The sequence below is a fragment of the Neoarius graeffei genome, chromosome 25 (assembly GCF_027579695.1).
Source record: "Neoarius graeffei isolate fNeoGra1 chromosome 25, fNeoGra1.pri, whole genome shotgun sequence".
In the NCBI taxonomy this organism is placed as follows: domain Eukaryota; kingdom Metazoa; phylum Chordata; class Actinopteri; order Siluriformes; family Ariidae; genus Neoarius; species Neoarius graeffei.
The window spans coordinates 41,469,224-41,485,780 of NC_083593.1; the positions used below are offsets into that span (position 1 = coordinate 41,469,224).

Sequence of the window (16,557 nt, forward strand, 5' to 3'; positions counted from 1 at the left end):
CAGATATGGAAAAACTGGGCCAGCTGGATGAAACAAAACAGTTCTTAAAAGATTATGATTTTAAATGAAGTTCACAGTTTATAGAATGCGATATGTTTTTTTAATTTTGATTGATTTATTTGGAGCTTACAATTCACTTATTGGTATGAATGAAAAAATGCAAAACAAGGTGTAGTACAACACAGGGGCTCGGGTTTGAAGCACCTCTGGTTTAGTCAGAATTGATTGAAACATACTTAAAAAAGAAGTGTAACTGCCAAGTGTGATAAGCATCAAAAAAAAAAAAAAAAAACACCCCTCACTTCAGAAATGTACCTAATGTGAACTGCCCTTAAAGAATTTTGTATATGTTACTGGTCAAAACATTTCAACCGAGGTGATTTTTTTTTTTTTTAACCTGGGTTAAAATTTTTAACCTAGTTCATAATTTCCAACCTAGGTAAAATTTTGGACTAGCTAAGATTCTTAAAAGGGATTTTTCCATCATTTCTTTTGTCTCTCTTTCTTCTATCCACTTCCTCTTATCTGTTTGTCTCCCTATTCATGTCTATCTAATTAGCACTTTTTTAAATACATCTTTTCAAACCTCACCAATATTCAAACTCAGAACCTTCTGATTCTTAGCCCATCACCTTAACCACTAGACCAGCAACAATTGTGACAGAAGGAATGATATTTTTTTTGAATTTATTAATGAGTCCAGCCTTATGATGTCATCAAGTAGTTTAAAATACAAAGTCTTCCCAAATCCTAACCCTAAACCGAATCCTAGATATAGTAAGTCCCCCTAATGCAAGTAGCAAATTATGAACTGGGTTAAAAATTCGAACCTAGGTTGAAAAATTCCACCTGACCTACAATTCTGACCTGTAACATATAATCAGAGGTGCGATCACTTTCAAAGTTGTGTGGTTAGATATTCTCTGAATGGAGCTTTCTCTAAAAACAGCTGCCCTTAAACTTTCCTTTTAATAAGCATCAAATAAACTGGATTTTCTTAGTATAGGAAAGTACAACCCCAATTCCAAAAGAGTTGGGACACTGTGTAAAACATGAAGAAAAACAGAATGTGAAGATTTGCAGTCATGGAAACCCTATATTTCATTGAAAATGGTACAAAGACAACATATTAAATATTGAAACTGGGAAATTTTATTGTTTTTTGAAAAATATATGCTCATTTTGAATTTGATGTCAGCAACACGTTTCAGAAAAGTTGGGACAGGGGCAACAAAAGACTGAAAAAGTTGTGTAATGCTAAAAAAAAGCTAATTTGATTAATTGGCAGCAGGTCAGTAAGATGATTGAGTATAAAAAGAGCATCCCAGAGAGGCAGGGTCTCTTAGAAGTAAAGATGGGGAGGGGTTCACCGCTCTGTGAAAGACTGCATGGGCAAACAGTGCAACAATTTAAGAATAACGTTCCTCAACGTAAAACTGCAAAGAATTTGGGGGTCACATCATCTATGGTCCATAATATCATTAAAAGATTCAGAGAATCTGGAGAAATCTCTGTATGCAAGAGACAAGGCTGAAAACTGACATTGGATGCCTGTGATCTTCAGGCCCTCAGGAGACACTACATTAAAAGCAGACACGAGTCTGTAGTGGAAATCACTGTATGGGCTCAGGAACACTTCAGAAAACCATCGACTGTGAAAACACTTCATTACTGCATCCACAAATGCAAGTTAAAACCAGATATAAACAATATCCAGAAACCCTGCCCCCTTCTCTGGGCCTGAGCTCTTTTACGATGGACTGAGGCAAAGTGGAAAACTGTCCCAAGGTCTGACGAATCAAAAGCAGAAATTCTTTTTAGAAATCATGGACACCACGTCCTCCAGGCTAAAGAGGAGAGGGACGATCCGGCTTGTTATCAGTACACAGTTCAAAAGCCAGCATCTGTGATGGTATGAGGGGGCATTAGTGCACATGACATGGGTAGCTTGTACACCTGGGAAGGCATCATTAATGCTGAATGATATTAACACGTTTCAGAGCAATATGCTGCCATCCAGACAAAATCTTTTTCAGGGAAGGCCTTCCTTCTTTCAGCAAGACAACGACAAACCGCTTTTTGTACATATTACAACTGCATGGCTCCATAGCAAAAGAGTCCGGGTGCTAAACTGGCCTGCTGCAGTCCAGACCTGTCTCCCATTTAAAACATTTGGTGCATTATGAAGCGCAAAATACAACACATGAGACCCTGAACTGTTGAGCAACTGAAATTGTATATCAGGCAAGAATGGGACAACATTTCTCTTTCAAAACTACAGCAGTTTGTCTCCTCAGTTCCCAAACGTTTACAGATTGTTGTTAAAAGTAGACATGATGCAACACAGCAGTAAACATGCCCCTGTTCCAACTTTTCTGAAATGTGTTCCTGACATCAAATTCAAAATGAGCTTATATTTTTCAAAAAACAATAAAATTTCTCAGTTTCAACATTTGATATGTTGTCTTTGTACTATTTTCAATAAAATATAGGGTTTCCACGATTTGCAAATTATCTCATTCTGTTTTTATTTATACTTTACACAGCGTCCCAACTTTTTTGGAATTGGCATTGTACAATGTACATAGTACATTGATTTTATTGCTTGTGGTATAAATACATTCTGTGCAGATGCTGTGGATAAATATCAGATTGAATAAACTTAAATCTTCAATACTGAAAATCTTCAATATTTGTTAAAAACGAATCCAGAATCTGATAATTGCATCTTTCACGGGAGGAAACATGAATAAACCAAATTGGCAAAAACAACTGCACAAAATGGTGAAAGATCTGGCATGCTTCTTCAAGCATTTTTAAGAAACCACTCGAACAGTGATCCTGCACATTTGTGTTGTACATGGACACTGCATTCGCCAAAGGCAGCGCTTTACTTTTATGACCCATTTGAAGAATTCCACCGCAGACAGATTTAACTTCACTTTCACCTCGGTTGCTCCAATGCAAATTACAGTCAACTGAATCAGCACAGGAATGTGCACAGATCATGCAGCCAGGCCACCAGCTACATGAGAGGGTGCTTAAAATGGCTATAGAGCAGGGGCTCGAGGCAGCTTCAGACCTGACGCAATGGAAACTCTGCTAACGGTGCCCATCACCACAAAGGAGCACTCAACCATGATGTCACCATCATGTTTAATTAAAGTTTCCTAGCCCACTGTTCAAAATACAGCCTGTCTATTTTTCAGTTTTGCTATCTTCCCTCTTATCCTGTCAAATCCCCTGTTTCTTTCTTCCCTATTGAACCCTATTGAGTACTCTCTGCTGTGTCCAGGCCAGAGGAGCTGGCAGACTGGTCAGCGGGAGTTTGCTTGCTTGTGGCTAGCCATGGCCAAGGTGCTAAACAATGTAGGCAGTGCTGACAAGCCACTATAGCCCTCCCTGACCGAACCACCACACCAGCTAAAGGCGCTCCAACACTGACTTGCTTACTGAACTATAAAGCAAGACCATTTGCTTTAAGTTCATCTAAGGTGCCATTACAAACTACAAAAATCAGCACCCATAATGCATATTTCTCTCTCTCTCTCTCTCTCTCTCTCTCTCCAACACTACCCAAGCATGGATGTCTATGAGCTCATGTATGTGTAGAAGAGGACAGATGACGCTTTCCTCCAAGTGTGTTACACAGCCCTATGATGCAGCATGAGCAACAGTTTGAAAAGATGCAGTGGCTTCATACGACTTCATGTGCTAGCCTTTATAATCTCTGCTTTATAGATATCTTATAACAGGGAGAGCCAGCCAGTGGGTGAGAACTGGGATATGACCAAATTTGGTGACAATAGGGTAAAAAGCAGAGGTGGACAAAGTACCCAACTTCATGACTTAAGTCAAAGTACAGATCCTACTGGTCAAATGTTACTCTGATACAAGTGAAAGTTGTCCAGTCAAATTTTTACTTAAGTTAAAGTACTGAAGTACTTGCTTTTAAAAATATTTAAGTATTAAAATTACATTTTCTGTCAACGCATCGTTGTATTATTGCCACAACGCTTACAAAACCTAATGCCGTTGCCAAAGACAGAAATGTGAATTCACAAAATGAACGCATGCTGTGCCATCATGGTGGTTTAACGTTAAGCTAGCTAGTCAGTGAAGCTCCACCTGACATGCTAGCAAACGCTTTTCAAACTTGAAATCATATTGGGTAGCTAACGCTACTAGAAAAGAAAGATTTCTACATTCTGTTTATTTGGCAACGTTATGCTAAAACATATTTCTGAAAGGACTTCAGATCAGTTAACATTACTCATGTTAGCGTAACTCCATTTTTACATGCTAACTGTGTCCAAGTTAACTTGCTTTGTGTAAACATTAGCCGTAGACATGTATGGCAACTTGGTGGGCAACTCCATATAAAGTCATTTAACTAACCAGACTGCATAGCTATGTTTGCAACATTATCGCAAGCTCTAAAAACACTTACAACTTCGTTGCAAGCTTTATTTTGGAATAAAACGTTTATATACCTCAATGTGCTTCTGCAGGTTGGATGGCGAGTTTTTGTAGGCCGTGATGTGGTTCGTTTTCGGCAAACAAAGCAAACATTTAAAACGAAACGAATCCTTAATCCTTTCAGAAAACTGAAACATGGGTTCATGGGCCATGGGTGTGTGTGCGTTCCCCAGAAGAACCGCCTCCTTCCATTCTGCTATCAACTGATCGTGTTAAATAATGCTGCAGATAAATCATTGATCTGGATTTTATACAGTCTATGGACGTGACATGACCCTAGTGATTACTGACAGGCTGTCTCAGTGTCACCTGGGAAAAAAAAAACATTCACATTTTAGAAAAGAAAAGAAATCAATTAAGATTCATTAAGGTGCTCAGTCACACCTACACAGATGAGTTGTAGTCCAAGTGTGGGAGTTGTAGTTTTTCTGTTCTTCCTGGTTTCATATTTCCTCTACCCAAGGTAGCTAGCATTAAATTGACCCCAAATGCACCAATAAAATTACCCACCACAAAAACATCTTTTTACATACAAACTTAAGTACACACACACACACACACACACACACACACACACACACACACACACACACACACACACATAAGCAAGTGTAAGTTCAAGATAACTGCATAAACATCAGCAAGAACTTCATAAACTGCAGTTTCAAGACTTAACAAATGGTATACCTCCAATCATAACATAACACTCATGTCAAAATCTACATTTAACCCTTTGGGTTGTAGGGCATCCAATGTATGGATCCAAAACAATTCCCTTTGACATAGCACTTTATCAATGTTCCCACCCCTTAACAATTTAACTTGCTCAATACCCTGAAACCGTAGGGAAGAAACAGGGTGGGCACACTCTACAAAGTGACAAGCCACAGGGTAATTAAGATCAGCCCGTCTAATCGAACTCTTATGTTCGCTGATCCTTTGTTTTAAGCTACGTGTAGTTTTTCCCACATAGACCTTATCACAGGGACATCTTAACAAATAAACAACATTCTTTATATTGCATGTAATAAAACCCTTCACATTTTTTGAACAACAGTTTATTTTCAATGAGGACAGAAATCCGTTTTATAGTAACATCATCAGATATTTTAGATATTTAGATGATGTTCTTTGTGTTTTTAAAGGGTCTCAAAATGAGCTGAATGAATTTACCACATATTTGAACAAAATGAGCCCTGACCTGAAATTCACTGTGGAGTTTGACTCTAAACGTGTGCATTTCTTAGATATGTGGATTAGACTAGAAGATGGGAAACTGACCACAACCCTCTACCGAAAGGAAACGGACCGCAATTCTTTCCTGTTGGCAAGCAGCTCACATCCTAGTGCCCTAAAAAACGGACTGCCCAAGAGTCAGTTCTACAGACTCAGACGGATCTGTCACTCTACTGAAGAATATGAGGAGAATGCATTAGAAATGAAACAAAGATTTTTGGCTAGGGGTTATTCCATTAAGATTGTTGAGGAGGCATACAACATTGCCCTGTCCACGCCACGGCCATATCTTCTGGAAAAAAAGTGTTAAAAAAGATAAAAAGTTTTCAGTTTCTTGCATTACTACTTTTACTCCAAAATCCTACATAATTAAAAACACAGTCATGAAATATTGGCATTTAATATGTGATGATCCTTCACTCCAAGGTAAATTTAAGGACCCCCCGTTGTTTGTCTCCAGACGGGGTCCCAACCTCAGGAATAAGCTTGTTAAAGCATGTATAAGATCTGCTCCTGCTCAAACACTCTTAGCACCCCTGAGGGATGGTAACTACCCCTGTGGCAACTGTGCCCAATGTAACAGTACATATAAGACTCATACTTTTAAACATCCCAGGTCTGGTAAAAGTTACAATGTGAAGGGTTTTATTACATGCAATATAAAGAATGTTGTTTATTTGTTAAGATGTCCCTGTGATAAGGTCTATGTGGGAAAAACTACACGTAGCTTAAAACAAAGGATCAGCGAACATAAGAGTTCGATTAGACGGGTTGATCTTAATTACCCTGTGGCTTGTCACTTTGTAGAGTGCGCCCACCCTGTTTCTTCCCTACGGTTTCAGGGAATTGAGCAAGTTAAATTGTTAAGGGGTGGGAACATTGATAAAGTGCTATGTCAAAGGGAATTGTTTTGGATCCATACATTGGATGCCCTACAACCCAAAGGGTTAAATGTAGATTTTGACATGAGTGTTATGTTATGATTGGAGGTATACCATTTGTTAAGTCTTGAAACTGCAGTTTATGAAGTTCTTGCTGATGTTTATGCAGTTATCTTGAACTTACACTTGCTTATATATATGTGTGTGTGTGTGTGTGTGTGTGTGTGTGTGTGTGTGTACTTAAGTTTGTATGTAAAAAGATGTTTTTGTGGTGGGTAATTTTATTGGTGCATTTGGGGTCAATTTAATGCTAGCTACCTTGGGTAGAGGAAATATGAAACCAGGAAGAACAGAAAAACTACAACTCCCACACTTGGACTACAACTCATCTGTGTAGGTGTGACTGAGCACCTTAATGAATCTTAATTGATTAGTTTGTTGTATGCTCCATCTGTTTGTGCCCTGAGGAAGGTCTCTGACCGAAAGCTTGGCAATTTAATGAATAAAAGGATCTAAGTGTGCAGACATTTTTTCTTGTTTTAACAGTCTTTTGGTTTTGTTTTGCACCTTTTCATCGTGAGTGCGGTGTGATTCGTTTAAATGCAGAAAAGAAAAGAAAGAAACATCCACTTTTAAAGCTGCTTCATAGTAATGAGTAACAAGGACCATGACAGAAATGTAATGGCGTGAAAAGTATGATATTTGCCTTTCAAATGTAATGAAGTCATAAGTTTAAAAAAAAAAATACTCAAGTAAAGTACAGATACTTAAAAAGTGTACTTAAGTACAGTACTCAAGTAAATGTACTTTGTTGCTGTCCACCTCTGGTAAAAAGGCAAAAGTCGTCAAACAGGGATGCTTCCGCTTTTTTCCTGTTTCCGGTTGAGAATACGGTGTGCGCATTTTGGCTGCCACTTCTTACCGGAGCATTTTATTTTTACTTTTTTCCTCCCCTTTGCTTTTCTTTTTCTGGTTGTATGATTTGATGTTTGTTCTTTGCTTGAATGTTTTGTCCACCGGTTGTGGTGTAGCTCCGGACCCAGTTTTGGGTGTCGGTTTCCTTCAGGCCTTGGTCCACCATGAGTGATGCCTGCGCTCCTCATTAAGGACTGCAGTGAGCTTGTTGCTCTTTTAGCATCGGGGTTGTTCAGCGCTCTGTGCGGCGGTGCTTCTGTGCTTGGCGCGGTGTTCCGAACTATGTTACTTGGTGGCGTCACGGCGGCTGTGCAGGCGGTGTGGGACATACTTTTGTGGATTTTTTGGTGGGACTGTGGGGAGCTACGCCATTGGAATTACATCCTGACCCTCTTTTGGTGGACTTTTTTTTTTGTAATTGTAAAGTGACCTTGGGTGTGAAAAAGGCACTATATAAGTTGAACTTATTATTATTTCCGCTACTAGCTACTAATTTATACCATTAAAATATACTTCTGGAAGGAAGCTATTTCAAGTAAAATTATTTCAGACATTTGACCTTACTGTGACCCTGTTTCAATTAATTCTACAATCTAATCAGCTCTTCTAATGGTTACAGTGAAAATTCCATATAACTTCTACAAATACTCAACCACTCGTTCTTGAGATATTGTACTAACAAAAATCTCAGACAGATGCACCGAGGGATGAAAGGATGGCAAAAATCATTGCTAGCCAGGAAACAGGTCTCGAATTCATGAACATGAATGTGTAAGTAACATCTGCGTATGACAACCAGGAATGATTCAATTGAAGAAAAACTATTTCAGACATTTAACCATGCTGTGATCTTGACCCTGTTTGGATCAGTTCCAAAGTCTAATCAATTCATCTGCTTGCTACAATGAAAATTCCATATAAATCCTACAAAGATTCAGACACTCGTTCTTGAGATACACCAACGAGAATCTCGGATGGATGGATAGATTTCCAACCTGAAAATATAATGCATCCTACAATCAGTGGTGGAGGCATTAAAAACAACAACCCACAAATACTTAAGAACATGACTAACTTTGAGGCATTGAAATAAAGTACATTTCCAGCTTTGAAGACTCTACATGCCTAAAAAGGAGCCCGATTTAGGGGCAAGGTATTTATCCATCATCAATACTGGTCAAAAGCCAAATTCTCTGGATGGAGTCCCATCTTTGGCATTGGGATGTCCGAAAGGAGCTTACTGATTCTGAACTTTCCACAGGAATAAATCAGAATGACAAGACTCCTTCCTCTTTGAAGTAATGCCACCTCTTCCATCAAGCCAACACATAGTCGGCTGTGTAAACGGCCATCCAGAGGGTGTGATGAAAATGCACATGAACAGCACAGCCAAAACCATCAAGGAGACAAACTTAACAAGTCCAAAGGTCTGCTTGAGCATCAATGAATCAAACCAACGTAATATGATGCGATGACAGATGAGCACTTGCTCAAGTAAAGCAACGAAGTAGATGAAAATTAAACGGTTCCATCAGTAATCAGTTGGATTTGAAATGCTTCACTGTTTTCACTCTTGACCTCAGCCCTTGGTGTGCGACTTTTTCATTTCCCTCACTTTGGCTATGATGAAGTAAAAATGCTAATCAAGTGAAATTTAAACACACTCCAGAGTATCAACTTTGCCGTCTCGGTCTCAAAATTAGCAACTCCGAACACAACCCAGATCTCAAACAGCCCTAAGCAAGGGTCAAACCTCATGTTAATAGCTTTACATTTTACTTCACACTGCCATTTGTTATAAAAGTATGCTTTTCAGACACGTTCCTCATCACTCTGTCTTGTGTTCGTTTTCAAAAACCGTTGCTGATTATGTTAATTTCCAGACCCTTCACATCATGGCCAACACAAATATAGTAATTCTCCATGGTGCAACATACCCTTTTCTTCAGCTGCTCTTAAACGGGCCTGGCAGGACCAAGTGGTGCATTTTCCTTTCGACATGATTTATGTGGGTCGAAGGTTTGAGTACAGGCGCACGCCCCTGCACGACCGCATGAAGCCATATATCAAGATCCAAATCTTCACAAGGAGCCTTCCTACACCATCTGACATGCATGTGAGGAACCAGAGCATTGTAAATGCTCCAAAAGTCATTATTTCCTTTCAGAATGAGGTCTGAGGGGCTGGTAGTTGTCACTGCTTTTAAGGAGGGGCAGACGTCATGTTTTACCTCCAGGTCCAGGATAGTGGTATGTACAAAAATAAGTTAAGGGGAAAAAAAAGGGGGTGGAAGAGTGACCCATCTGACCTAATGCTTAATTTAAAGGTTAATGACTTCCATTACTTGTAAACTTGGAGAGAGAGAAAGAGAGAGAGCAGATGAGGAAGTACAAAGACAAAAAAGCATCAGTAAAGCTAATAGATTAGACCAAGAATTTTCCAAAAAATTTTCAAATTTTTCCATTTGCGAAAACAAAATTTGGCTTTAAAAAAAAAAGAAGTGTACTGTATACTATATTCGCTTATTAACAACAGACTTTTTTTCATGGTGGCTCTCTCTACCAAGTTGTTTTTTCTTGCTTACCCCCTGAACTGTAACCTGATCGGTTGGGTAATAAAAATGCCTGATATCATGCTCCATTTTTCTAAAAAGCTGATTTTTAGCTCATCTGGCCAACAGGCAATGAGCTTATGCCATCATGTGTTGTCCGTCCATCATCCAATTTTCACGAAAATCGCTTCTTCTCTCTCAATTCTTCACAGAATTTTATTCTTTTTGGCAGGAAGGTGGGTCTGCCTGGGATGCATATAGCTTCTACCTAAATTTGCATAATTGCAGTTAATAATGAAGATATGGAGTAATCAAGTCATAATGAGCAGTTTCCACACAAATCACTTCGTCTCTCTCAATTGTTCACTGATTTTGATTCTTTCTGGTATGAAGGTAGGGGTACCAAGGGTGCATATAACTTCTACCCAGATTTGCTTAATTACAATTATTAATGAAGTTATGGACTAATTAAGTCTTAATGAGCAGTTCAACAAAAATCGCTTCTTCTCAGTCAGTTCCTCGTCGTTTTTTATTCTTTCTGGCAAATAGGTCGGTATTCCTTGGGTGTACACAGCTTCTATATATAGTGTATATAGATTGCAACATTTATTGCACAAGGTGGCCCACTTTAGATCGTTCCTTCTGGACTAGACGGGGCCAGAGTGAGCTATGCTGTCACTGACAGTCTCGTTTTTTCATCTTTTGGAAATTCCCAAAGTATTACTTCTAAAAAGTGTGTGAGCAGCTGCAGAAAAATTCCCAGTGTGAAAGCAACATAAAAGTAAAAATGGACCAAGACTGAGGTCACACCAACAGTTTTGGTACCCTTCATCCAGAAAGCCTGAGGTGCTGACTAAGAACAGCAACCCTTCAGTAAACCATTAGACTCCAATGTAGATAAAAGCAAACACCCAACACAAAATTAGCCTGTTGATAGTAAACAGATGAGTACTAATTGAAAAGACAGAATCCATCTTAAGGTCACATGACCTAAACAGTCCACATTTTAAAACGTAAAGGATCTATGTCGAGGAGTTCAGAAACGAGTTAGTGTACCTTCGGCTGTTGGCAAGCCTCCACTCTGGGCTTCGGCCAATGGCTCAATCTCTCCCGACTCTGACAGGTTCACGTTGGCTGCTGCAGAAAACACAGACAGAAAGAGTTAGTGGATTCTCACTGACATGATCTTGGATACAAGGTGGATTATATGTTTTCAAATTATTTGGAAGTGCTGAAAGATTTAATGATTCAAGATCTCTTCATGTTTGCCTAATCTGAAACTAATGTTCTATGTTTTGGCAGCCGAGTCAATAACATGGAAAGAAAATTCCTGCCTTTTCACCTCAATTCTGCCTTTTTAACAGCAGACAGACATGCACAATGAGAGTCACTCAGCAAGAAATAAGAGCTATCCGTTTACAGCACATAGGCGAAATCCCAGCACAGGATGCGCCAACACTATTTCTAAACACTGTTGAAATAAATTTAAGCACTAGGCACTCTATAAAGATTCAATAACAAGAGAAGTAAATCACAGAAAACATTTAGCTGCAGGAAAGAATTGACTCGGATTTAAGCGGCAATGGGAAGCCATGGCCTAATGGTTAGGGAAGCAGCTTCGGGACCAAAAGATTGCTGGTTCAACTCCGTGGACCAGTAAGAATGGCTGAAGTGCCCTTAAGCAAGGCATCTAACCCCCAACTGCTTCCCAGGCTGCTCTGGGTATGTTGTACATCATTCTGGATAAGAGTGTCTACTAAATGCCTGTAATTTAATTTTAAAGCGATTAACCAGGAAATTTTGAAATTACGGGGTTATGAAATGTCATCATTATACATATAGATACAAGATGTTCTAGATGAAAAAAATAAGCAGTCTTTAGCTTAAAAAAAAAACATGTTAAAGTTGTAACATCAGTCCGTTGGACCATGTCCCCGGGCGCGGCCATACTGGATTAGCTAGATATATGGATCCAGTTACAAATTGACCTGAAACTTAAGGAATTGGTTCCATTACACGTATTTAAAGTTATTTTAAATGATTTGCAGACAGAAACATCCAGCTGCAGATGTTTTGCTTGACTTTTTGGAATATTATTTTTAATGAACTTTTGTTTATTACTTTTAAATGATCTTTTATTGTGTAATTTATTCTGTAAATTTTTTATTGTTGTGTGTATGGATGTATGTATTGGCTTTATGTATTGTTAACAGTGTTGCTGCCTGTCTTGGCCAGGATGCTCCTGTAAAAGAGATTTTTAATCTCAGTTAGTCTTTCCTGGTTAAATAAAGGTTGAATGTATCAGGAGACGAAAAGGAAGGTGGCGCTGCGTGACGTAGGATTCCGCACGCCATTCCTCATTCCGTCCTGGATCCAAGACGTTTGGCCGAGTGGCTTCATCAAGTAAAGCGAGAAAAATTTACCCCTGGAAAAAGCAGCAAATTGTGCAGTGAGCATTTTACACAAGATTGTTTTGTGGCGGACTTGTATGAAAAAAAAAACACTGGGAAGAAGCGAGACACGAAGCAGAAACGACAAGTGAAGCCAGATGTGATCCTGACTTTGTTTCACCACAAAACACTGGCAGCACAACAGCATACCATGTCACGCATCAAATGGATGGAAGATAAGCAGGTAAATATTTTTTTAAATAAGAAGAAACCTTTATTCATCATATGCACACTTCAAGCACAGTGAAATTCATCCTCTGCATTTAACCCATCTGAAGCAGTGAACACACACACACACACACACACAGAGCAGTGGGCAGCCACACCAGAGTGCCCAGGGAGCAGTCAGGGATCAGGTACCTTGCTCAAGGGCACCTCAGCCCAAGACCACCCCACGTCAACCTAACCGCATGTCTTTGGACTGTGGGGGAAACCGGAGCACCCGGAGGGGACCCACACAGACAACATGCAAACTCCACACAGAAAGGCCCTCACCGGCCGCTGGGTTCAAACCCAGAACCTTCTTGCTGTGAGGCAACCGTGCTAACCACTACACCACCATGCCGCCCATGGCAATAAACTAGCTATTGCGTTATTTTGATTCCTTTTCTAATATTGCATTGCCATAATTTTTGTGGAGAAATGCAAATAAATTGACTGAGAAGTCACACTAGAGCATACAAGATCAACTGTGAGCTACTGCTCACTTATGTATCCCCCCGCTCTCGCTTATATCAGAATGTAAGCAATCGAAGGAATAGGACACTTATTATGAATGCTGACTTCAACAAATAATTAACCCTGAAACAAGTAAGTAAAGAGCAGTGTCTCTCTCCAGGGATTTCAAATAGCATCCTGGTAGACGGTCATTCTGAAATAGCATTTTGCTTCTTGAAATAGCGTCAAAATCCACCCTATATGTTTTGTAAATACATTCAGCCGGTAAACAGGAAGTCGATGTGCGACAGACCTGAAAATGGTATACACCGTATAGAACCCCAAGCTGAAGCTCGGTACCAAATATCAAGCAGTTGTGATTTGTAGTTGCTGAGAAAAGTTTGACGAAAATTTTGTAAATCCATGTTATCTCATCTCATCTCATTATCTCTAGTCGCTTTATCCTGTTCTACAGGGTCGCAGGCAAGCTGGAGCCTATCCCAGCTGACTACGGGCGAAAGGCGGGGTACACCCTGGACAAGTCGCCAGGTCATCACAGGGCTAATCCATGTTATATGTTTCATAAATACATTCAGTCAGTAAACAGGAAGTTGATGTGCGACAGACCTGAAAATGGTACACACGGTATAGAACCTCAAGCTGAAGTTTGGTACCAAGTGGCTATGATTTGTGGTTGCTGAGAAAAAGGGTGTTTCAGATGGACGGAGATAAAGATACAGACAGAGGTAAACCAGTATACACCCCCCTCCTTCGGAGCGGGGGGTATAAATATTATATTATAGTCTACTATAGCATGCACTGGTACACCTCCGCTTTGCTCGTGGAAAATGTCATCACACACGATGGCGTTATGGCGGCCTCCCTGACAAAAATACAGTAGTCCTGCCTATTTTCATGACTTTAGTGGTTATATCGTTAAGACAAATTCAACATGCAGCTTTAAAAAAAAAAGGACAGACATAAAGACCGACTTTTAGCTCCATTTATTTATTTGCGAGATGTTTTCTTTAAGAGGCATGGAAATCACAGAAACAAAAATTTGACCGTGAAACCTGAACAAGCATGACATGGGTACACGGACATTGATATAAATGCATACAATACAGATGTTTAGCAACAAAATATCCAAATCACTGTGACACTGATGAGAGTGAACGTTGCCCAAGTTTGGGATTTAGTAACGGATGAGTTCATCCCTGCAATGATGCCCAAAGGAATACTCAATTAATCACAAAACACAGCACGGGAGATTAGAGCAGCTCTGATGTAATGCAAAACACCCACAAATATAAAACAGAAATGAGAGATAAAAGCACTGATGGCTCTGACACACCAAAGAATAATGAGGTCTTCTGTCCAAAAACAGCAAGTACCTGAAAAAGACTAGGCAAATGTGAAAGCCCACATCTAGCACATGAATAGCAGCTGATCTAAGTTTCATACTTAAATAATCACAGACTAATTATTATCTTGTTTCACTGAAGAATGGCTTCCTTCTGGAAATAAATAATACGCAAGAACCATTATATTTGTACAAGACAGGGAGTTAGTTTGTGCCGAGGGGTTAAAAGTCCTAATAACATGTTATTTCTGAAAACACTCAAACTAAAACATATCCCTCTGACTTTCTTGTTCCCTTTCGTCTGATACAGTGAGACATCAAAACGGGTCGACGCTCACAAGGCAAGATTTACGCTACTGTTATTCTTCGTTCTGCTATTCTTTACGACAGCCTTGTATATAAGTGCTGGAGGAGTAGGTGAGAAGAAAACCACATTTGGCATGTAGTAAGAACCGGTCCATGCTGAAATCGTCCACATAATTATACAGCATTATCATCTATTAGCATGGCGTGTTCAAGAATGCAATGCTGCTCTGACTATTACCATTAATGAACAAAAGGAAATGAAGGCTAATCAGGAGTGTCTCGTCTAATCCAGCACTCACAGCTCGTACAACAGACCTGCAACAAGCTGGAGAAGGATGATTTAATAGCAGCTGCTGGGTTTACGAGAGCTATGAACATTTATTTTGTGAACAAATGGAAATTTAAAGTAACTTTAGCATATGAAGTGGACTGAAGGATTATGTATTTTCTCAATTCTGTTTTTTTTTTTTGGACAATTTATTATGGTGAATTGACTCAGCTTTCAAAATGCTTTTAGTTAATTTGGACTAACAGCACTGGTGCAAACTGTTACTCTCACTCAGGATCTTTCTACATTATTATTATTATTATTATAATAACTTTTTTTAGGATGCTATTTCTCCCTCAGTTTTCAACCAATCATCACCAAATTTCACATGAAGAATACCTCTGGGCTGAATTATATTGCTATGACTTTCGGTGGGTGGCACGGTGGTGTAGTGGTTAGCGCTGTCGCCTCACAGCAAGAAGGTCCGGGTTCGAGCCCCAGGGCCGGCGAGGGCCTTTCTGTGCGGAGTTTGCATGTTCTCCCCGTGTCCGCGTGGGTTTCCTCCGGGTGCTCCGGTTTCCCCCACAGTCCAAAGACATGCAGGTTAGGTTAACTGGTGACTCTAAATTGACCGTAGGTGTGAATGTGAGTGTGAATGGTTGTCTGTGTCTATGTGTCAGCCCTGTGATGACCTGGCGACTTGTCCAGGGTGTACCCTGCCTTTTGCCCGTAGTCAGCTGGGATAGGCTCCAGCTTGCCTGCGACCCTGTAGAAGGATAAAGCGGCTAGAGATAATGAGATGAGATGACTTTTGGTGCTGATCTGGATCACCATCTCGGAATGATCCATGAAAAATGGGCTTTTTTCCCCTCCCCAGTCACTTATAACTCTGTCAATTTTCATTATTTTTTCAGTCAATTGTTTTTTATTTTGTCCAGCAAAATGACTTTCACCTTGACCTTCAATTGACAAAGGTCAGCTTGCACAAATTACTGTGACTTTAATCACAGTCTCCGTCTAGTTATTATTATTATGATTATTATTATCATCCTAACTTTTTTAGGACGCTACTTCTCCCTCAGTTTTCAACCAGTCACCACCAAATTTCACATGAATACCTCTGGGCTGAATTACATGGCTATGACTTTTGGTGGTGGTCCGGATCACTGATCCAAAATGATCCATGAAAAACGTGGGTTTTTTTTTTATTAATTTTGTTCAGGGCGACAGGGTGCAACTTTTCCTCACGAAGCATCATTCTCTATCTCTTACCATTCCGGATCTATAGGGCACAGTGAACAGACGTCCCGGTTTGTAACAGCTAACGCAAATGACTGTGACTGTAGTCACAGTCTCTATCTAGTTTCTATTATTATAAATCAATCTATGAAAGAAATCAATTTATTCTAAAAATCATGCACGTTTTACGGACCTTAAAAACACCCCAACCT

General features: G+C 39.7%; 1 protein-coding gene across 2 annotated transcripts in view; it reads right to left on the minus strand.

The window, feature by feature from the left end:
- The window catches only part of ror2 (receptor tyrosine kinase-like orphan receptor 2), a 193,379-nt gene that overhangs the window by 65,860 nt on the left and 110,962 nt on the right, over nt 1-16,557 (minus strand). For both annotated transcript variants that reach the window (XM_060909142.1, XM_060909141.1), the window contains exon 2: nt 11,119-11,199. In XM_060909142.1, coding sequence (XP_060765125.1) covers nt 11,119-11,199 — 81 coding nt within the window. The remainder of the gene's footprint in view (nt 1-11,118; nt 11,200-16,557) is intronic.